The sequence below is a fragment of the Orbicella faveolata genome, unplaced genomic scaffold, assembly GCF_042242905.1.
Source record: "Orbicella faveolata isolate gen_17 unplaced genomic scaffold, um_ofav_v1 contig_15, whole genome shotgun sequence".
Classification (NCBI taxonomy): domain Eukaryota; kingdom Metazoa; phylum Cnidaria; class Anthozoa; order Scleractinia; family Merulinidae; genus Orbicella; species Orbicella faveolata.
This window is the reverse complement of record NW_028301542.1, coordinates 7640085-7663118: the sequence shown is the minus strand read 5'-3', so window position 1 is coordinate 7663118 and position 23034 is coordinate 7640085. Positions and strand designations below refer to the sequence as shown.

General features: G+C 44.8%; 1 protein-coding gene and 5 pseudogenes across 1 annotated transcript; 2 read left to right on the top strand and 4 right to left on the bottom strand.

Moving 5' to 3' along the window:
- The first annotated feature begins 1530 nt into the window (after positions 1 to 1530).
- Positions 1531 to 3112, top strand: LOC110046659 (uncharacterized; annotated as a pseudogene).
- Positions 3113 to 3114: 2 nt separating this feature from the next.
- LOC149113352 (uncharacterized) lies at positions 3115 to 4640 on the bottom strand (annotated as a pseudogene).
- On the top strand, positions 4627 to 6217 carry LOC149113351 (uncharacterized; annotated as a pseudogene).
- A 3732-nt stretch (positions 6218 to 9949) lies between these two features.
- Positions 9950 to 11983, bottom strand: LOC149113350 (uncharacterized; annotated as a pseudogene).
- A 124-nt stretch (positions 11984 to 12107) lies between these two features.
- On the bottom strand, positions 12108 to 14341 carry LOC149113349 (uncharacterized; annotated as a pseudogene).
- Positions 14342 to 19382: 5041 nt separating this feature from the next.
- LOC149113348 (uncharacterized) lies at positions 19383 to 22796 on the bottom strand. The gene is made up of 6 exons (XM_089288262.1): positions 22753 to 22796; positions 21871 to 21946; positions 21740 to 21770; positions 20865 to 21032; positions 20188 to 20355; positions 19383 to 19678 (listed from the first exon to the last, which is right to left on the bottom strand). Exons 5-6 carry the CDS (start codon positions 20285 to 20287, stop codon positions 19518 to 19520), a joined length of 261 nt encoding a protein of 86 aa, XP_089144388.1. The 5' UTR covers positions 20288 to 20355; positions 20865 to 21032; positions 21740 to 21770; positions 21871 to 21946; positions 22753 to 22796; the 3' UTR covers positions 19383 to 19517.
- Between the last annotated feature and the right edge of the window lie 238 nt (positions 22797 to 23034).

Here is a 23034-nt window from a genome sequence, read left to right as displayed (position 1 = left end):
GACAGTGTTTTGCCCTTTTGAGTTACCTGTCACGCAACGTCACGCGTGACAGTAACGTAACCCAGTCACGCAACGTCACACGTGGAGGTAACGCGGTGTAACACAATCATCTGTTTTTAACAAGACTAAGAGATAGTTTCGTGTTTTTTCGCTCAAAATTTAGTTCAAATCTGCTGTTTAATCCGCAAGTTTTTTTCTATATTCTTCCCGAACCTGGTCCCGAACCTGGTTTCTTATTTTTTTCAATATCTGGCTGGATTGGATTTGTTTGTATTTGCGCAAAATTTGAGCGTAAAGTGTCTTTAAGCTGGCGATATTTCTGCATTTCACGTGTGATCAGTTGAAACTCCCTGTCAGAAACGCGATTATCGTTCAGAGCCTGCGAGACGGCGAGGTTTATCGAGTCATGTTTCCCGATAGCCAGAGAATGGATTCTCGAGTGCTTATTAACTTTGCGTTCAAGCTTCTTGTTGACAACGGACAGGCCAGTAGAAACTGCGCCAGATAAAGCGGCTATCCCGGCAACAGGCGCGCCGACAACAATTCCAACACCAGTGAGTGATGTTGCAACAGCCCCAGAAGACAGAACTGCCGTGACGGCGCCAAGGCCAACCAGGGAATAGTGAAGCGCTTTCCGGGCTTTTTTGTATTTTTTCAACACAAGCCTGTAATGCTCGACCTCAGCAGATATTTCTTTTTCAATTCTACTTATCTCGGTTAGCCGGAAATTCTCGGCATTCATCGTTTCGGGAAGGCTTGGTTGGATTGTTCTTTCATTCTCGGCAGGCGGCGCGCTTGGAGGCAACAGATTCGCCGAAGACATTGTGTATATACAGAAATTTAATTTAACTCTAATTCAAAAAGAAGAGGGAAGCCCTTGAAATCAAAGAGTTCGCCATTTTCATCTTTGACGCTAATGGTGATGCAATTTATGAACTTGTCTGTAGAGCAGTCTCGCAAAACCTGTTGCCGAGAACCCTGGTAGCTCACCTTTTCATAAGGCTTCCCTTTCACATCAAACAAGGCTAAAACATCTGACCTTTTGCCATTGAACAGATTCCGTTCTGTGTCGATCAAATTACAATGAATAAAATATGTCGTCGGATATCTAACCCGTTTTACGAATAAGATCCATCTTTCGCCCAATACCAAGCAAATTGGCTAAATCGCCATCAAGTTTAATCGGTTTTGCCCCAAAATTTCTGATTACAAGCTGGCCAACGGGTTGGTTTATTTCTGTTTCCAACTGTTTATATTGATATTTGTCGAACAGACCGTCTATTTCTTTTGCCATTCTTTCTAAATTATAATGCCCTGGGGGTAATTTACTAACTGACAAAGCCCTATCTTTGTTTTTATCTCCCAAGGAGCCTGAACCTTCTTTTTTCAAAGTGTCCCAGCTGTTGTACAAACTGCAAGAAATGAGTTTCATGAAATGCACTTTCGGTATCGGTTCTTCAAAAGATATTGTCCCTCCGTTCTGTTGCGTGACAATAGTGAGAACAACCATTTTATATTTAACAAACAAAATTGTGTTCAAATAAGGTGGCTAATTTGTGGAATGGTCCTGCGTTAAAAAAAGCGGAGGCGGCGAAGAAAAAGGCGTGGACAAACTTTATAAACCACTTCCCCAAAGCGGACAAAAGCCGGTTCGTTTCGCAAGGAAGCGTCGACGAGAAAAATAACATGACCGCGGAGGTGTTTTTCAAAGAAAGGGAAGACTCCTTTCAAAGCGTCTTCGGCTCAGACAGAGAATATTGGAGCGCGCAAATGAAAAAGGCGCTTGGTTTGGGCGACAGCGGAGGTTTTCCTTATCAAATGTCCCCACTTGGTTCGAAAGTTTCCCTGCCAATCCCTGCGGTACCTTTCAACGGCAAAGCGCCAAGCTTGAAAAAAATATTTAACGACGCAACCCAAATCAACGTCACGCCTGACCAATATTTCACGGCAAAATTCAGAGAAATATTTCAAGAAACCAAACTCAGGCACACTTCTGCAGCCGAATCAAAACACTGGTTAGGAGGGCCTGACATGAAATATTGGCCGCAACAGCTCAACTTCGCGGTTTTCTGCGCGACACAGGGGTGTGGAGTTTCTCGCGAAATCTTTGACAACGGGATGAATCTCCCCCCGCAGATAAGAGCTTTCTACAAATTCCACGTGTATTTCACGGTCAGACGCATTTTGTACCAGCTAGGAGGAATTCAGAGCATGAGCGCTTTGCCCGGAGACCCGCCTTTCAACCAATTCAACAATCATTATGATGTCGCTTCGTACAAAAGGATAGGCAACGAGTTCGGTATAGATCCGTCGAGTGATTTCCGCTACACGCACGGGGAAAACCACGGTCTGGGAAGCGTTTACGTCTATGCGAGCGGCGCATCGAAAACTGACTACCTATACCCGGGATGGAACAAATTCAGCGATGAAGACGGGAAAGCTATTCAAGGAAACCTGATTTATTACATCGAGTCGGGGGCCGCTTCTGATACCCAATCGGACTGGTTCGCCCCAAACACAGCATCAGGTTTGACGCAGGCGGGCTTGGCGCGAATCAACCAGTGAATCGAGGCTTTCGTTTACTGCATCCTGGGCGCGCAAGTCAACGTACGCAGCAGCATTCTTGGTTCGGGCGGCCGAGCGAGAGCAGCCCAAAGCGAGTTCCTGGTGCTGGTAGAAGACGCGATCAGACAGCCCGACTTGGCCAAGAGCGTGCAAAGGTACCAGCTCGCGGTGGATCAAGCGAAGGTCAGGCTCAATCTCGCTGTAGCCCCCATGGCCTGGCTCATGCCCGCACAAATGATTATCAACACAGCAAGCACGATTGGTTACAACAACAAGCTGAAACAGGCGGTCTCCGGGATGAAACTGGGGGTCAACAACGAGGTAAACCCGGAGACAAAAAAGGCTTGGCTCAAAATCATGGCAGGAGGCCCATCAAAAATTAACCCGCCCAACAGCCATCCGTCCAACCCGATACACAAAGCCGCAACAGCCGAATCAAGGAAACCATCTTCAGCCGAAACTCAGCAAGCACAGCCGACGGCGCAAAAAATTGAGCCCACGGCTCCAGATAAAACACCGCAACACGAAATTAACAAAGCAGCGGTAATTGTCGGTGTAGTTGGATTATCGGCGTTGCTGTTCATGGCTTGGAGGTAAAGTTAACGCTGCTTCTTAAAATATTGTTCGAACAAAAAGGCCACCGCGGCAAGAATGAGCAGCCAGGTGTGCTCGGCCAGAAACCCGACGACTTGGCCGGCGGCTTTGAACATGAAGCTCACAATCGAGCCAATCAGCCCGGGCAGCAGAGAACCAAGTTTCGCGGCAACATCTTTGAGGCCATTTCCCAAAGCTTTGGCGGTGGCCTTCAAACCTCTGGTGAGGGCCCCGATGACAGCTCCGATTGTGACCCCGGCGGCGAGAAGAATAGCGGTCAATGTCACGCCATGTTTTTTGAAGATTTCCTTGACCCTTTCCAAGAGAGGCCGCCCCCTTTCCCTTTCCGCGATCTGAGTTTGCAAACGCGCGATCTCCTCGTTTCTTTCTGCCACTCTGTCTTCTGCGGCTTCTTTTTCGGAGGGCGAGGCATTCTCATCTTAGATGATCGCCTGGTCTTCCTCGTTTTGGCGCTGCAGCTCCCTTTCCTGCTCTCTCAGGTCGTCCAACGGTTTTGTTTGGTTGAGCCTCTCTTCCATGGCGTTTGTTTCACTTTCTTTTGCTGCGATGCTGGCCCTGAGTCTGTCGACCTTTTCTTGTTCTTTTTCTATGTTTCTTGCTTTTTTTGTGAGCGAGTCCAATTCTTTTTTCTTGTTTTCAAGATCGCTTTGATAGTTCTTTTTCACTTCTTTCAGCCTACGCAGCTCTGCTTCACTTTCAAAATTCGAACCTTGTTCATCCTGAATGGCATCAATCTTGGCATCAGTTTGCTCGATTTTACGTCTCAGAACTTCCACTTCTTTCTTTTCTTCTTCTCTTTGCGAAGCGAGTTTTTCCGCCTGTTGTAGTTGGTTCTCTGCCTCTTTTTGTCTTTGTTTCATTTCTCTGATGGTATCCCGGTCTTCTACAATGAGATCTGCAGCTCTTGGCCCAATTTTGTCTTCAAACATTTTCAAAAAACTTTCCATGAAGTCTCTCCCGTCATCTTTCATAATCTTGTACCCACCTCCCCGCTTACCTAATGCAACAATTTTACCCTTGGTTTTCCCTTTGGTGCCTTTCATAATTGCAAAACTACTCTCTTTAAAGTTGGTAAATACTCTTTTTAACCGGTCTATGATAAATTCCCGTTCCGAATCTGGTTCAAGCAAAGGGATATCTTCTCCAAAAAATGATGTCTCGGCATAAGAAGTGTCAGGCAGGCCGGACTGCTCGTGCCACATAGAAGACATTTCCGTTTGTTCACCCTCGTGATAGGGGGCGCCAGGTTGGTAGGGAGTTGATGCCGCGCCTGGGTCAAAAGGTTGGGTTCTGTTAACCTCTTGTCCGTTATCAGAATCATCGTGGTCAAGCCGATTGTCAAGGTCCGGGTCTTTGTAACCAAATTCGCCACCGCCTTCCGCCATAGCAATATATTTCAAGCATGTTATTTTTTAAATTAGAAAATAATCGTCGGCGTATTATACAATGTCAGTTCCAGAGAACCTTCGCCCAACGTACAGCAAAAGACATTACGCGCCATGCAGGCCGAGCGCGCGGTCAAGCGAATCACCTTTTCCCGCACTGAAGCCAAACCCGGCGATACGCTGTATGTTTCAGTGCCCAAGCTGAACGTGAACGAGGTTCTGGCGCCGGGTTCGCTAGCGCTTGTCTTTAACATCGACCTTTCTGGAGGGCATGCCAACAACTTCCTTGTCCAGAACGTCACGCGAGCGCTTGTTGACAGGCTGCACGTGAAGTTTGGAGGCACTACCCTGCAAGACACGGTTGGCTATGACATCTACAAAATCTTTGATGATCTTTTCCTTTCGCAGGAAGAAGGAGACAACAGGATCCTCGAAGGGATTCAGAGCGAGGATCTATGCAAGATCCGCTCAGGCGCGGGAGACAAGAAAACCTCGGGCGTCGCCGCTGAAAACAAGCTAAACGAGGTGTACAGGAACAAGTACCGGATCAGGCTGGACCATCAGATCCTAACCGATCACGGCGTTTTCTATACCCAGGCCCTTTACAACGACCACGTATTCGAACTAACCCTTGCTGAAGCTGAACATGTGGTCAAGGGCTCTGATACAACCCAGCTGAAATACAAGCTGACCAATATCCAGCTCGAGTACGAAAAGATCCGCAGCAAGACTCTGGCGGACGAGGCGCACAGCGTTTAAACCAGTGCCAAAGAGTTCGCTTATGACCACGTGATGCGTTCCGAAGTGGTGATCTTCAAAAAAGACACCGGCACGAGGAAAAACATCAAAGTCAACTCCCAAAAAAGGTCATTGAAAGCCATCCTGCTGCTGTTCATAGAGCCGTACGCTGATGGCGCCAGAGATTCAGAAAAATACGTCTTCCCGGATCTGACGAAAGTCAGCGTTACGATCAACGGCTCGCCCAACATGATTAACAACAACGGCGTCGAAGGCAAGGACATGTGGGAAGAGGCACAACGCTTCTTTGTGAAGGAAAAAAATAAAACCGAGCACATGGATGCGACAAAGTTTTACACCGGTGATAAGTTCGGGCTTGTGATTGATATGCGCTCCATGGCGGACCAAGAAATGCATGGAAGCGGCAAGCGCCTTGTGAACAGTACAGACGGTGTCCAGCTGGAAATCGAGAGGAAAGCCGAAGGCTCAGGCAACGTGAACTGCCACGTATTCGTCATCGCCGACTACCAGTTCAACGTTATGGACAGACAACTAGAATCTGTACAGAATTGAATATAACATGGACCCAAGCAAGATACCCTTCAACGCTCTCATCGTGGGGCCGACGAATTCAGGCAAATCAAGGTTTGTGGTGGACCAGATCTACGGCCCTTTCCGCTTCAAGTTCGACTACATCGTGCTCATCTGCCCGACAATCACGCACAACAAGACCTACCACTGGCTTGGCGAAAACGATCCAAGAATGGATGTGATAGTCTGCGATCAGCACGACGTGGAAAAGTGGTTGAAGCTCATGAGATGGCTTTCAGAGGGCACCAACACGCTCATAATCCTCGACGACTGCGCGGCCTCCAAAGATGTGAAAGGGCGTACAGGCGAGCTGGTGAATCTCGCCTTTTCTGCTCCACATATGGGCATCAGCGTTTGGGTGCTGACCCAGAAGATGACCGGCATAACATCTTCCTTCCGGGAGAACGTGGCGGCTATCGTTCTCTTTTACACCCCCTCGGCCAGGACCACGAAAGCCATCTTCGAGGATTACGCCGGCGAGCTCTCCCCGGATGAGTACAAGGGTCTGGTTTCAACGCTGAAAGAGCGAAAGTTCTCTTATCTTGTGTTCTCGCCTCGCCACCCCTACGGGGTAAAGTTATTTGAATAAAAAAAATGAAAGTTGTATATAGCCTTGAACAATGGGTGAAGAGGCCGCGTTTGCAGAAGTTATGAACCTTCTTCAAACCGAGCCCGAGCCGAGTGGGTCAGCAGGTGGCATTGTTCCAACCGCCCCCGGACCTGACATTCCTGCTCTTCGCAAGCAGCTGGCCGTGCTGGTGTCTACAGGCAAAGCCAAAGAGGCCTTCGGAGTGCAGTTAACACACGAGCAGGTGAAGCGCCTGAGCGACAAAGAGGTCGAGAAATACACCAAACGCTACGAGACGTACGTGGGCTCCAAGACAACAGAAAGCCTGATCGACAGCTTTATTTTTCTTGTAACCAAAGTGGTCGGAATGTCCGTCAAAATCAAAGACATCCACGCTTATCAAAAAGATCTCAGAAACGACTACATCTTGAACAAAGAGCTCTCCAATCTGGCCGGCAATCTTGCTTTGAAGTGCGGCCGGTTTCTTGCTGCGGCAAACGCGGTGTTCATCACCACAAAACATGTTGATTTTAGTCCACAGTTGCCGGAGCAGAGCCACCCTTCTCGTGATGAACACGGCTATCCGCTTGAGGGCGCTGATGAAGTATCCGGCTCAGCAACTGCAAAATAACTGGGCAGCATTCATCAACAACTGCTGAGGGTTTGCTGACAAGTTTAAACAATTAAACTTTTTTCATTTGCTTAGAATACGGTTCGCTTCAGAATGTCAACCGAACAATCCGAGAGCGACCCCAGGTCGAGACCCAGGCAGCACCTGCCGCCGATATCACACAGCAAGCGACAACTCCGACTGCAACCACGCAGCGCGTAAAAAATCCAAAGCGTGTGGCTGCTGGGAAAATGGTTTCTGAAAGAACACGGCAGGCCCGGGAACAACAGAAGAAAGATGCCGAGGCTTATAGGGCTCTCGGGCAAAATAAGGCGAAAGCCGCCACAGAGCCCCCTGAGCCAGCCCCTGGGCCAGCCCAGACAACAGAAGGCTAAAGCGCAAAGAGCAGCGGCCTCAGCACCAACCAATGGATTGCTATTGGCAGCATAGGCGTTTCACTTCTCGGGATTTATTACAAACGGGAAGAGCTCAAGGGCATGGCCAATGCCGCATTTGACAAAATAAAAACGCCGGTGCCCGCGCCTGAGCCCGCATGTGTTGATACAGAACCTGCTCGCGCGACACAGCCAAAAGGATTAAAAAAAATGATTTGAACTTTTGCGAGTAGAGTATATCACGATGCCAGGACGTAACGTTCAGCAGAAGATTATCACTTTCGCCACCATTTTTGGTGCCACGTATGTGTTGCTCGACTTAAACGGAAAGGTTCTTCGCGCAACATACAAATTTTTGAATGCAGCTTTTGACAATAAGGACGGAGAAGAAATAACACAAAGAAAAATAGAAAAAGAAGTAAGAAGAAGAATAGGAGAAATATTAAGAAGAAGCGAAGAAAGAAGAATACAAGAAGAAGAAGAGGAAGAAGCCGCGGAAAAGACAGATTAATTTTGTTTTAAACTTTCGTTCTTTACTTATATCAAACGCGCCATGTCCGACAACAAGCTTGTCAAGACCGTCATTGAGGCCGCAACTCTCACGGGATTAGCCGCGGGCATCGGCTGGGCCGCAAAAAAAGTTGTGAAAGAGAATTTCACTTCTGATCCCAGCAGCAGCCCGATGAATTACGTGAAGTTTACCGCCGTCATGGCGGGCAGCATTGCTCTCAAAAAGTACCTCGAGGACCAGAAAATCCTCCCCGACAGCGTTTAGAAAAAACACATCATTATAACGCAACGCCGCGTTCTTAATTCCCCATCAAAGCCCTCACAACGGCTGCGCTTGTATTTTTTGCATACAAGATAACCTGTTATACCGCTGATGCCATAGATTTTGTTTGGGCGGTTAAGATTATCACCCATGAAGACTCCGATTCTGAGGATCAAGACTCCGCTTTTGAGGATCTTGATACTGAGGAATTCCCATTACCGGAGAAATGCCCTGCACCTCCTCCCTACGAACCCCCGCCGCCGCCATACGAGAACAATTAAAAATAGATTTTACAACGTATACAATGGCGAGCATCGCGATCATGATTGGCGGGGCTGTGTTGAACGCCACGGCTTTTATCAGAGGCAATTATCTGGCGAGGGCGTTTGGCGGGGGCGACAAAGCTGCACTTGAAGAAAAAAAGCGCCATGACAAAGCTCTCGAAGATTATCAAGCTGCTTACGCCAAATACACGCGAGATCTAACACAACTTCTCGACTGGATTGCGACCAACACCCAAGTAAAGGAGCAGGCCAAGCAGAACTTCACCAACACGGACTATGCCTTCAAACTCTACAACCAGGCGCATCCTGACGAACAGATTGTACCCCCCAAGGAGCCCAAGTTCTCAGATTTCTATCAGCCGAGCGAGCAGCAGAAAGACGGTAAACTCATGTTCGTGGGCGCCGGGGCGCTCGCTCTGGGCTACGCAGCCTTCCGGTTCCTTTAAACTTTTTTACGTCTTACTTATATGGACGCCAAACTCGCAAAGATATACTACGGCCCCGGGGGCTATTCGAAAGGTATCGCCGCGATCAAAAAATTAGCCGAGGCCGCCAAGGTACCTGAAGAATCCGCAAAAAAAGTGGCTGATCAGGCAAGCGCTCTGGCAGATATATCTCCCCGCGCCGAGGCGAATTCCTCGTCCGAAATTCGACGTTCTCACGCCCAACAGGGTACATCAGGCGGACCTTTTTTTTCTGCCGCACGACAAGCTCCCTCGCGGCCGCAAAGTTTTCAAATACGCGCTGACCGTTGTCGACGTGGCCAGCCGCTACAAAGAGGCTGAACCCCTGACTTCGAAAAATTCTGATGAGGTCTCCCAGGCCTTTCATAAGATTTACAAGCGCGGGCCTCTCAAATGACCTGAAATGTTGCAGGTTGATCCCGGGCGCGAATTCATGGGCGCTGTCACAAAAGAGATGGACAAGCACAACACATATATCCGGCGCGGGCGCGTTGACATTCACCGCGACCAGGTCATTGTCGAACGTTTCAACCGCACCCTGGCTGAGCGCTTGTTCGGCCACCAGTACGCCGTGGAGATGCGACTCCCTGAGGGCAAGCGGTCCACTGCCTGGGTGAAAAGACTTCCAGAAGTTGTTTCGACTTTGAACAACGAGGTCACAAGCCTTATCGGCAAGAAACCCGCCGTTGCCATCAAAGAAAAATCTGTTTATGCAAGGCCGTCGACACCTTACACGAGGCCTGTTGGAAAAAGCGAAAAAATTCTCCCCTCTCTTGTCCAAGTTCGTTATCTCTACCAACCCGCCGAGCTTGAAGGGGGCGTGAAAAGAGCGACAGACCCAATCTTGTCTTTGAAAGTTTTCGGCATTGAAAGATCTTTTTCCAAACCGGATCAACCCGTTCTCTACTATCTGCGCGACGGACGTGTGTGAAGAGCTGCTCGTTGTCCCTCCAAACACACAGTTACCCCCAGAGAAACTTTGAAACTTCGGCTTCCAACACTCTTAGTTCATCATCTGTTAATGTTGATAATATATCCATGTTGGTGTACCCGTAAGCTTTTGTATGGATACCATCGTCACCTATCCATCGCTTTGAATCAAATGGCGAAAGCGAAATTTTGTTAAGATGTATGCCGTAGATCTCGTGTCCCTCGCTTCGAAGAATGTTCATTCCATGCCATTGCTGCTTCGCACCGAAAAGCGTTTCCTTGTACTGTTCATGTGTTATTTGTTTCTTGACAACGCTCTTTTTTACGCCCTTCGCTTTTTTGATATTTTTTTCGTCCGCCTTCAAGATGGAGTACATTTTCGGTCTCAGACCAACATACTCTGCGATGGGGGTTCCTGCACATTCGTCTTTCATTTTGCCCAAGACCTTTTTGTTGGTGTTTGAGTGGAGTGGATGCTCCTTCGGGTAGTCGCTCGTGTCGTAAAGGTCCATGTTGTTTTTCATGTCTTCGTAGATGTCTTCTGTTTCGATCAGAATCAGAAGGCTGTCGGTGTCTGTGTACAAGAGCTTGCACTTCGAGCCGTACTGCTTTTTAAGCTCGTTGTAATAGAAGTCGTACATCAGGATCTTGCTGTTGTCGAGGATCGTCATCCTCGTATAGACCGGCTTGTTGAGAAGCAGCTTGCTTTTTCGCATGTCGATTCCCGCCATGTCGTTTGAAAATAAAACATGCCTTGAGTACAAAGGGCTAGCGATCAATTTCCTTATTTTGTCCGTCTCATTGCTGCGCACTATTTTTATGACAACGCGGTTACGCAGGTTTTCCATGGTTTTTCCGAAAACTGAGTTGTTCATGAGCTTGTAAAAGTTCTTTTCAAAGTCGCTCTTCGCTTTCTTCCTGAACTCTGTGTTCATCCGGATGTAAGGCTCCATCCAGCGTTCTTGTTCGAACTCCAGCACCCTGTGCACACGCTTCAGTTTCATGCCCTGCTTCAGATAAAACTGCAAGTTTCTGAAATGCACAACGTAGCTCTTTTTGTCATGAAGCGTTAGCAGCAGCTTCTCGCTGTCCGGGGGTTTCAGGTCCAGGTCTTTCATCAACCCCTTTTGGTAGTCCGACAACCACTCCTTTTTTACGGCCTTTTTCTCCGGCGCCAGGGGATAGCTGTTGTGCTCCTCGTGAAGCTCTGGCGGGTATTCGAGATCGACCTCGAGAATGCACCCCATCTTTGCGTTTTCTTTCATACCAAGAATTTCCTCCTCTGTGGGCATGACGCTTTTCCACTTAAAACCTCTTATCGGGAGGGCGTTGCACATTGGCCATCCGTAAAGGTTGTTTTCGTCGAGATACATGAGGTATTTTTTTGGCTTGCCGGGGTCGTAGCCCGGTACTAGCGGGTTGTTTGCCTTTGCGTATCTCTTGCTCACCATGGATATTCCGCCCCGCATTCCCCTTTCTACCAAGAGATGCATTTCGTAGTCTGTGAAGAGCTCAAGCTCGACCCCAGTCTTTTTCAGGAGCGCGTCCCAGGAGAGGCCTGGCGACGTGTAATAATGCGCCGGATCTAGTCCGTATTGCTCAAGGCACAGTTTTCGGAAGTTCTCAAAAACATCCGCCAGCAGCGCGACGTCCGTTTTCACGTAAAGATCGTGATAATCGCCCAGCATTTTGCATCCAAAAGCCACCCAGACAGCCTGTGCGTGCGCGTACTCTTCGTCTGTTATGTGCTCGTCGTTCAGCTTGCTGTAAAACCTCTCTTTGTCCGGAAGCCTTTTCTCGCCGAATCTCTTCCATGAGTCCATGTACTCGTAAGGGTAGATCCCTTTTTGTAAAGCAGGTCGCTGCCTTTCGAAATCGTTGATGTTATTTTCAATGACTCCTTCGGTGTTGCGCTTACAAGTGAATCAGGGCTAGCTTGCAAAAAGTTTAAGCTGTCGATGAAATGCAGACCTCCGACCGAAAATGTGATGTATTTCTCCATGTTGTTGGCGACGCATTTCACCTCTTTATTCAGCTGTGACATCGCTTGCATTAAATGGTGCGCGTCGTAGCCCCTCAAGTTATGAAATACAAGTGGTATTTGGTCCTTCTTGGGGTTAATCCGCAGTTTCTTATTGCATTCGGCGTGCGCGGCTCCGCGGTACCTGCCCGTTATATGGCAATGGTCCTTTACCGCGTCTCTGAAGTTTTCCTGAAGTAAAGGTTTTTCACAGTACTTACAGTTTTCCTGTGATTTTGCTTCCAACTGGTCTTTTTCGTCTTCCAGCCTTTTCAGCCTTTGAACAGCCCATTTCTTCTCTTTCTGTGCTTCGTAAAAACATTTTTTGTGGCCTTGTCCCCAATAACTCCATTTTTCACCTTCACCTTCTTCAACGTTCCAGACAGGCAAAGAATCCATGAATTCGTCTTTTTTCAGAGCTTTGTTGCAAATGTGGCAATCAGTTGCTTTTTTGAAATTTTCCCAGTCCTTCCACGTCATAACAATCGGTTCCGGGGTGGCCAAACTCTCTCTTATTTTCTCCTCTTCCCACAGAACGTCACTTAAAAACTTCCCCACCGCGTTTCCGCCCCTGTAAGTATTTGAACCTACCACTTTACCGTCGCTTCTCACAACAAGGTAAGAGTAACCGCATGCCTCGTGCCATTCGGTCTTCTCTGTATAGTTTGTTTACGTTCTTTCACGCTCACAGCCCAGAATTTTTCTGACAAGAGCCTCGAAGTCCGAGTAAATAACGTAGTGCATCTTCATCAGTTTTTTGTAGTTTTGGAAGGAAAGGGTGTTTTCCCCCTCTTTCGGCATCTCAATCCTTGTCGGCCTGCCGTTCACACCGTTGCAATATTTTTTGTGATTCACGAGCAAGTCTGCTCTTGAGAAACCGGTTAAGCACAGCATACAAAAGTGCTTTGCGTTTCTGTTCTTGGTCTGATCGAAAAGCAAAGCGCTTTCTCTTTTTACGTAACTATAGTGCTGGATTTCCCCTGACTCGATTAACATCAGGTTTATCCGCGGCACATTAATTCGCTTGTTTTTGGCTTATCCGGTGCACAATCACACAATCGTTTTCCCAGCCATATACGTTAATTGCGACTTTCGGGTTTTGGGCCTCGAGCTTTTCTATCTGTTTTACCGGTGTTGGGAAATCGATGCCTACGTAGTTGATACCGTCGTTGACCGGATATTTGCTTGGTCTTTGCGGGTTCTTTCCGTCTTTTGGGGGGAATAAAGCGGCTCTGATTGCCCACTTCAGGCATTCCTTGTCTTTGTTTTGCACGTTGATTATTGCTTTCTTTTTTGCCAGTTTGGCTGGAAGAGGCAAATAGGCCCCTTCGCGAAGTGGCTGGTAGCGTGCAACATTCACATACGCGATCTGTATCTTTTCAACAACCCTTTCTGATCCTTTCTCAGACCAGTGCTCTATTTCTCCTTTTGCGGTTTCAATGAATTCATCGAATTTTTGTTTTATCTGTTCCTCATCATTCCTTTCGAAAACGTGCGGTTTGCCGTCTTCGAAATAGTGCTCCATGTATTGCGTTTCGCCGTTTCTTTCTATTGAAAACTTAACTTGTGAACCAAAACTTACTTTAACGCTGTTTAACCTTTGGGCTTCTTGTTCAACCAAATGGGTGATCTTTTCTTTGTTTTCTCTTGCGAACTTTAAAAGATCTTTCTTGTTTGGGTTCCTTTCGGATATATCCATTCTCCACACACGGAGCCATTCTTGGAAATTGTTTTGGGATATTAGGAACCCGTCAAATAATGCGGTAAAATCTGGTTTTAACGGTTCGGGAAGGTTTGTTTTTTCCTCCCTCGGTACTGGGCCGTAGAAAATTTGTAGAACATCGGACGAATATCTTGCGGCAGCCATGTCGGCGTATACACTGTGCACACATTTCTCCAATAGGAAAAAAATTCTGGCACATATTTGTATAAACTAGTCAAGGTGGCACATCCGCGCATATTGATTACAGACGTTGCAGCTTCGCTGGACCCGCTATTTCGCCCAATTTTACTGCTGTACTGTTGCGTTACACACACACATGTAAAGTGAGGGTTCTGGACACAGCGGTAGCAAGGGACAACAACTGTCAGAAAAAGCCCCCCGCCACCTTCTCCGAAGCTTTAGTCTGAGGAGAAGGTGGTGGGGGGCTTTTTCGGACGGTTGTTGCCCCCTTGCTACCCGCTGTGCCAAAACCCTCACTTTACATGTGTGTGATATAAAAACCTTGACTCATTTCACTCCCTAAAGACCTGCAAGCTAGTAATAAGCTATTAATCGATTCCAAGAAATGCAATCAAAGGCAGAATAGTTTGAGCACATCGATTCGATTGAATTTCGTACGACTTCAAATGCAGAACATTTAGCTCAATTGCAATATAGCAAATGCTTCTCAGAATAACGACTGCCTGGGTACACGCAGTAAGCGTCTACTTGGAGCTAATTTCACCTTTCACCTGCAAACCACGCACAGTCATATAAATATATTTCTAAAATAAACACAAAACTACGGACCCAAACCCGTTTTCCCATCTACTTGCTATCGCTCCAGCTTTCAGCTAACATTAAAGCATCCGTTGTAAGAAACTTATGTGTTTGAAATCTTCCCGAAAGCATACAGGACCTTTACGAAGTAACACAACAGCCAAGTCACGCGCAGGTGCGGTACTGAAAATTATTGACTACATTGAACTGGAAAACGTGTAACATATGAGACCAGTCCTGCTGTTGGCTTAGCTGTGCCATTTTGCGCTCCCAAGTGTTTGTATTTTGCATATGGCATTTTTCTGCAGCTACATTACGCTACAAGGTAGGTCCAGCACTTGCGGACAATCGAGCCACTATCCAGGACACCTCGAGTCCGTACGCTCATTCCACAGAGGATAGCGCGCCAGTACAAAAAACTGCGATGAGACGGGATTCAAGCCCTTCAGCGAGCGCACCATGTTTCGGATACTAACAGAGTGCAAAGCTTCAGTGCACAAGTCTCCTCAATGACTTGATTACTTTGCCGCAGAAGGTGCTCTTGAAGGTGCTTTTGAAGACCTTGAATCCTTAGTGCGCCAGCTTAGCGACCTCGGACTAAGAAAGGAATCCTTGAAGACTGCCAAATTGTATATTAAAGGCGATTTCAAGGAAATAATTAACTTTAAAAAAAATTGTTAGGATTGGGACAAAATCTGTCTCGCGGTGGGGTGCTCAAAATTCTTTTAAACATAGATGCTAATGTTTATTTTTTTCTGATTCATTCTACAGATCTAATTCTGTAAAAAAAAAGGCAGTAAAACCGTTTTCTAGAAAAAAAAAAAAAAACAAAATTCGTCCAATAGCTCTCTCATCGAAAGATCAGGCTTTGGTAAGGGAGAAGGGGGCGGCGAGAGGGGGGAAAAACGGCCAATTGGCGGGAAAAGTACCACTTAGTCACCTTTTCCATTTATTTTGTAATGGTATTTTGTTTTAATCGCACACGATTTTTTCCTTTATTCTCTTTGACCCAAGGCCAGTTGAATATGTACCTTATTAGTGTAGCGATCTTGGCAATACAGGTATGACGTGTAATGCATTCAAATGCATTCCTTGACAGGTTCACATTGGCACCAACTCCGAGGTAGCCAGTCACTGCAGTATGTTTGCCGTTAGCGATTGTACCAACCCAGACCCTCGGGAGCAATGCGATCACAGACACGAAGACGTATGCGAGCAGTGCGAAAACCTGAATTCTACGCTGGCTGCCATTTCAGTTTCACACGGATGCCGACAGAGACGAAGCTTTGTTTCTTACCAACCACGCCACGCTTGCCATCCAGTCATGGAAATGTCCTTTGTTACGATCAGCAAACCAAGATCAGGCTCGTCTGGATATCATCGATGCCCTCAACCAAGAAACGGTTTTCATTGTAAAAAAACTAGGCAATGGAGTTTTTGCCGCAGAGGTACCGAGAGTCGCAGGCAGACTGGTTTGGCAAGCGTGGTATATCCTGGCACATATCGGTCGTATACCGACGGGTGGAAGAGGTCCTAATGGCAAGGGTTCATCCACGTCATCCAGTCATGTAGCCAGGGAAGCTGTGCAGTCGTAGCCATCATGCACCACGTGCTCACCACACTTAAGCAGGAGAACCTGGAAATCAACATGGCCTTTTTTCGTCAGGATAACGCTGGGTGTTACCATTCTTCTCTCATAATCCTGGCGTGCCGACATATGGGAACACGTTGCAGAATTCGGGTGGCACGCATTGATTTTAGCGATCCACAAAGCGGTAAAGGTGCGGTAGATTGATTGGCGGCGTCATGCAAATTCCATATCAGGGCATACATGAATGAAGGGCACGACGTGTGCACTGCAAATGGCATGAAAATTGCATTGATTTCTCATGGAGGATTGGAGAGAGTCCGAGTGGTTTCCATGGACACCATTATCGAGACGCAAGACACGGATGGGCTCTAAGAGCTGTCAAAAAAGCTTATCGGTTCAGCGATAAACAAAAGTCCAACCTTTCGGCTAAATTTCGTATCGGCCAAACAACAGACCGAAAGCTCGATGCAGAGGTCGTTGCTCGTGAAATGCGCCGTGTTCGTGTCTGCGACTTTTCCAGTCATCAGAATTCCTTACAGCCTCGCAGATCGCCTCTTACATTTCGCGTCTTAATGCTGCCGCTCGCCAACAAGATATGGATGAGTTAGATATCCAGGCATCAGAAGAGGAGACAAATCTCACTAGCACCAGAGACGTAGCGGCCACAGCAAGCCAAATTCAGCATCCATTACGTATGACCACTTCGATCTTTGTTCAATGGCAAAATGTGATACCTTGAAGATGCTCAAGTTACCAATGCTACAGTGTGTATGCGAGGGCCTGGGTCTAGATGTACCACAGCCTCCCGTGCGCAGGGGAGCTCCCTACATGGATCTACTAAAGGACATAACACAGAACTGTTCTTGTCACCAATGAACAAACACTACAATCCACAAAGACTGTACTGAGGCCTGTTTACAAGAAGGGAGGGTACTGTATTAGTAGGGTTATCCTAGCCCGAATTAACAAGCAATATCAAATTTTGATTTCAGGCTCTTTATCATCCAGACACCATTTTTTCTTGATTTTAGAACGCGTTTGATGGCAAGACTATAAATAATTCTGCTTAAGGATATTTTAGCGACGGTAGCAACAAACATATCGAAAACTTTAACGCCAAACAAAATATAAAAAAATTCTGGTGATTAATTGTGGATCGTCAGTGTGTAGAACATATTTTAATTCATGGAATTGAAATTAAGTTGTTCAGGTAGCTGAGTTGTACCCAGCCGAATGTTTACAAGGACAACATATAACCCAGGTGCCAGGGTAACATTCACGCTCAGCTAGGGTTTGTCACCTTAGTGCACTCCGGCTGCCTCATAAGCACGCCGATACAAAACAACAAAATTTCTTACTGTTAGGATAACTCTGGCGTTAGGGTTACCCTTCCTCTTTGTTAACAGACCCTTACGACGCCGACTACTCCCCCGTCGCTTTCCGCCAAAAATGAAAAATGCGCAGCAAAAGTTTGGCCACAATTTGTATTTTGCTTGTGAAATACTAAGGTAACCGTGACACCTGGAAATAAGCGGGGTTATATTCGATTTTATAAGACAGTTTTCAGGAGCTCAACAGGTTAATTTCGCTTATGACTCTTGTAGTTTTTGGCTCAATATTATTCCGCCCGCTTGTTGCTAGCTCTTAATGTTTAAAAACGACTCGGCTTATCGTGCGGAGCTTATATTCAGATCCAAAGTAAACGCAATACATACCAAGAACTCGAACCTACCCCCAATGACACCGCATGCAGCCTCTGAAGCCACATTTTTTCTCGAATCAAGTACCTTTACAATCAAGGATAACTGACATTTTATGACGACGGTTTTGTTGTTGAAACGCGAAAGACCCGGAGTAACGCAACACTCCTTTGAATCACGCATGCTGAGACGGGGTACTACATGTGTTGTCAAAGTAAGATGTCGAGTTAGCAGACAAGTGAGCTTAAGTAAGCAGTATTCTCAAGTACTGTAAAATGATAAATTATACGCTAATAAGGATATAATGCTGTAGATTTCGTTGCAACTCAGTTCAGGAACGTTTGCGACTAGTGTTTGTGTACTCTTCAATCCCATGTGAACTCTACAGATTATCTGTTGACAACTGGTTTTCAAATTTTATCATTGTTTTCATTTTTTTCTTTCTTTTCTTTTCTTTTCTTTTCTTTTTTTTTTTTTTTTTTTTTTCACTCACAGGATTTTCAATGGTTTCTAAATGATTTATCTAACTTTTGGGATAAATTAGTTATAAGGTCAAGCCAGAAAATACAAGAGCTTATATTTTTTTTCCTCAACCGCAAAGGTCAGCGTCCATTTTGTGTTCAAATTATCTGGTCATCTGTGAGTTGTACATGACAAACAACTTCGTTTTGTAGAGACGGAACCGCGTTGAGTTCGAGCTTGAGATTGGAAAGGATAACATCTAAAGAACAAAACGTCTAGGCCACAGAGTTAAATTTCGAAAAAACAACGTACAAGGAAGAGTTATACCCACTAAAAATTAGCCAATATTTTGCCTCCCATTAAGCGGTCATCGCACGCGTTTTTAGGATGGCTTGAAAATTCAGAATATTGGAGCATTTGACATATTTATTACGTTAGACTTAAAGAGGAATAGCTATTCTATGCCTGAGTAAAATTTAAAAGTAATTGATTAAACTTCAAGACTTAACGAACGCTTCGTCTTTCCGTGTTATCATGAGCATTCCATTGGGCGACAAACACACTTTGACCGCATTTTCAAACTTTCGATTTTTTTTCCCGAAAAAAAAAAACAAAAAAAAAAACCCTGAAACTTAAAATTATGATTTTTGAAAACAGCTCACCAAAGGATATCTTGAGGTGAATTATGAACAATGTGCCAAAATAGTCGCTGTCGCAAGATTCTCAATCCTCTCAGGCAGGAGCTCTTAAGAAGCTTTCACCTGCATGAGTAGGCGCTTGAAATCTGTCACGGATGCGCTAAGTTTGGGCGCAGGCTAAGCTCATTCCACAGAGAGGTCGCTTTCTATTGAAGATCCTTTGGCCGCTAGCTCTGGCTGTTAGAATTCAAATTAAAGTTGGGCTTTTATAGTCCATCAAGTCTGTAGTAAGACTCCTTTAATATCCGCAGGCGGGTTTTTGCATTTGGTTTCACTTTGGAGGTGGCTGCTATTTAATTAGAACGGAGAGGAGCTCGTCATGGCAGTTATAAGGAGGATGAAAATAGACACTGGTATAAGTTAAGATTTCAATTAGACTAGCTGCCTCACGTAACACTTTTGGATCCAGTTTTCTGTAACATTCTCGGCATCTTTTTCTTCCCTAACATTCCCACAATGCAATTCCAATGCAAGACCAATCAAAGCAAAGCTCATCAAGCAAACAGTCAAACTGCATTTTAAACCCCTTTTATTGCCCTACTACATCTACAATTAGTTCTTCCTGCATGCGTTCAGTTAGCATTAACCCAAATATCTACTAAACTACAACTGAAGCCGTTTTCCATGTCCAGGAAAGGAATCTGCATTCATTTTCGGCCGTTCCATTGATGTCCAACAGCAACGTTCCCTGAGTTGGTTCCTTGTTGGCCAACATTGCCACCGGTGGCCCCAAACGACATTTGACGCTTGCCATTATACGGGATATAAGGGATGTATGGAAGGTACTGTGGGTCGTCCAGTCGTGTTTCTATGAAAAGGACATAATATAATTTACTAAAACCCGTATATCTCGTTATTATCGGTTAGTTTAATTATATCCTAGGCTGGTCGGACCGGGCAAAATGATTCATCATACACTTAACAAAAGAGGTATATACACAGTTTTTGTTTACGCCTCGGTCGATGAACAAAAGCAACTAAAAGCACAGCAAAGTAAAAGTAATGAGGATCATAAAATTTTGAACTATTTTTAATTAGGAGCCGAAAACAATAGTCCAAGTAATTCGGCTGGCCAATCAAAGCAAACGCAGATAAGGCAACCAAACAATGAATTCTAAGCAACCCCGAAATATACCAAATTAGTTGTAAAAAAAGGTTTAAATTATTCCCATTGACAAGTGCAAGTTTTGGTATAAATCGCAGGACAGAGAAACCTTTTCATGCTCTATTCAGAGCCTACCAAAAGAAATTAAGTTATGTAAGTGAGATCTTTATCTATGTCTCGATACATTTGCATGTACAAGAAGCAGAACCCACCTCGTCGGCCATATCCGTAGTTCAATTGATGTCCGACAGCAACATTCCCTGAGTTGGTTCCCTGTTGGTCAACATTGCCACCGGTGGCCCCAAACGACATCTGACGTTTGCCATTATACGGGATATAAGGGATGTATGGAAGGTACTGTGGGTCGTTCAGTCGTGTTTCTATGAAAAGGACATAATGTAATTTACTAAAACCCGTATATCTCGTTATTATCGGTGGGTTTAATTATATCCTAGGCTGGTCGGACCGGGCAAAATGATTCATCATACACTTAACAAAAGAGGTATATACACAGTTCTTGTTTACGCCTCGGTCGATGAACAAAAGCAACTAAAAGCATAGAAAAGTAAAAGTAATGAGGATCAGAAAATTTTGAACTATTTTCAATTAGGAGCCGAAAACAATAGTCCAAGTAATTCGGCTGGCCAATCAAAGCAAACGCAGATAAGGCAACCAAACAATGAATTCTAAGCAACCCCGAAATATACCAAATTAGTTGTAAAAAAAGGTTTAAATTATTCCCATTGACAAGTGCAAGTTTTGGTATAAATCGCAGGACAGAGAAACCTTTTCATGCTCTATTCAGAGCCTACCAAAAGAAATTAAGTTATGTAAGTGAGATCTTTATCTATGTCTCGATACATTTGCATGTACAAGAAGCAGAACCCACCTCGTCGGCCATATCCGTAGTTCAATTGATGTCCGACAGCAACATTCCCTGAGTTGGTTCCCTATTGGCCAACATTGCCACCGGTGGCCCCAAACGACATCTGACGTTTGCCATTATACGGGATATAAGGGATGTATGGAAGGTACTGTGGGTCGTTCAGTCGTGTTTCTATGAAAAGGACATAATGTAATTCACTAAAACCCGTAGTTCTCCTTATTATCGGTAGGTTTATATACTAAGCTAGTCAGATCGGGAAAAATGATTGTTTATGGACTTAACAAGAAAGATATATGAAGATTTTTTTTTGTTCGTTGAACAAAAGCAACTAAAAGCTAGTAGAGGTAAAAGTAATAAGGATCAGATAACTTGGAACTATTTTTAATCACATTGATTTAATTTACATGATGTATTTAAGACACCCAAAAGAAAATATGTTTTAGATGCAAAACGACATTTCACTTCGTCAGCCTTGCGCAATTTCATAACACAAATGTTATCGTATCTTTTTCTATCAAGATTTATTTTTGTTAGCTTTAGACTAAATAACACCAGAATAACGTTATACATTTTACTCGAGTTTCATTACCTCGATAGTAATATTAAAAGATATAATGTGTTCTATTTCTTTTATACGATTTTGATGGGCCTCTCTTTGAAAATTCAATTTAGAACCAATCGGTTACTCGAATCTATGACTGAAAACTGTAAACACGCTGAAAAAGGATTTGGCAACATTTTAAAGATCCACGTGCGATGGTGCCATCTATTTGTTTGTGGTCTTGTCGACGATGAGGGATAGAAATGAGCAGCTGGCGAGAAATTAAATAGTGATATTGAATCTGAAAATGCTAAAAGAAACCTAGTGGTATACTAACCAGCCTCTTTGTCCTTGCCCCGATCTTCATCCTGATAAAGAAAAAAATAATAATCATATATGGGAGACAAGAACAATTTCTTAACAAAAAAGACGCACAGAGGTAGAGAGGTATGGAGGTATCGTGTTTACCTGAGCTTGTTTATCGAGAGGGAATGACACCACCAAGGACCAAGTTATTAGGAAGAAAATAAAGCACTTCATATTCCTTGACAAATAAAGAAATAAAATATGTAGGTTATATAAAGTAGCTTCAAGTTTAGACATGTTAGATCTGCACATGGTTGATTTCAAGCATCAGTGTAACACTTATGGCTCCCGCGCGGCTCCTTAACTCATATACAATAATTAAGTCACCATAATTATACAAAAAATAAGTAACGACGACTTGTGGAACTTGATATGGATTCAAGTTATGGTATCCAAACAGATGCCTTCTTTGGTCCATTTGCTTGCATTTCTTGTCTTTTCAAGTACGTCCCAAAAAACATCAAATTAAATGACATGCAACTAATCAAATTCAGTAAACAATGCTAAAAGGCTCCGTTCAGTAGTGTTATGGCTGCATTCGCATCTCTCATCATCTCTGATGTTAAAAGCCCTTAAAAATGCCTGAATATCTCGGTCAATAGTCTGCGAGGTCTCTATGACAGGCAAAGATTCCTTATAAAACCATACGTTGTAATATCGGGGCTAACGAACTGACTTGCTCTTGGACAGACGACTCAAGAAATGAATCGAAGACAATAATCATAGCTACAGGTAAATTCACCCATCTACTGTGGTACAAGAGAGATGATAGTAGTATCTGTCCAGGGGGGTTTGTTATAATGAGACGAAAAGAAAAAAAAAAGAAACTACTTTCGTTCAGATAGCCCTGAACTTTCCCTACGTGCATAAACTCTTTAGAACCTCACTCAAAGCTTATTTCAGTCTGGCGTAGCTTCAGTCAAAGGTCTCTGTGTATACCTTAAAATACTGCAGTGACAGAATCAATCAATATTCGATCTTTACCTTTTCCTTGGAATTTGCAACAGGTTAAAACGCAATGTCAAATACCACCTTCCTCAAGAACTGACAACGAATGGTTGGAGACGTTATTTTTATACCTTAATAGGCCCTCTATAATTCATGCTTTTGCGTGATGTGAATTTAATGAATTACATCCAAGTCAAAGAAAAACAGGAAACGAAATAATCTACTTCAGGAAACGGAAATCTAATTTTAGAAAACCTTGGAAAATATTTGTTGTGCCTTCTGTTTTCCACACTTTGGTAGGCGTGGAAGCCTAATTCT

Excerpts from the sequence above, each read along its gene's own strand:
- LOC149113348 (XM_089288262.1), bottom strand. The coding sequence starts at position 20,287 with ATGTCGTTTGGGGCCACCGGTGGCAATGTTGACCAACAGGGAACCAAC. Across the intron at positions 19,679-20,187 it reads CTACGGATATGGCCGACGAG|AAACACGACTGGACGACCCA; the intron begins GTGGGTTCTGCT and ends TCCTTTTCATAG.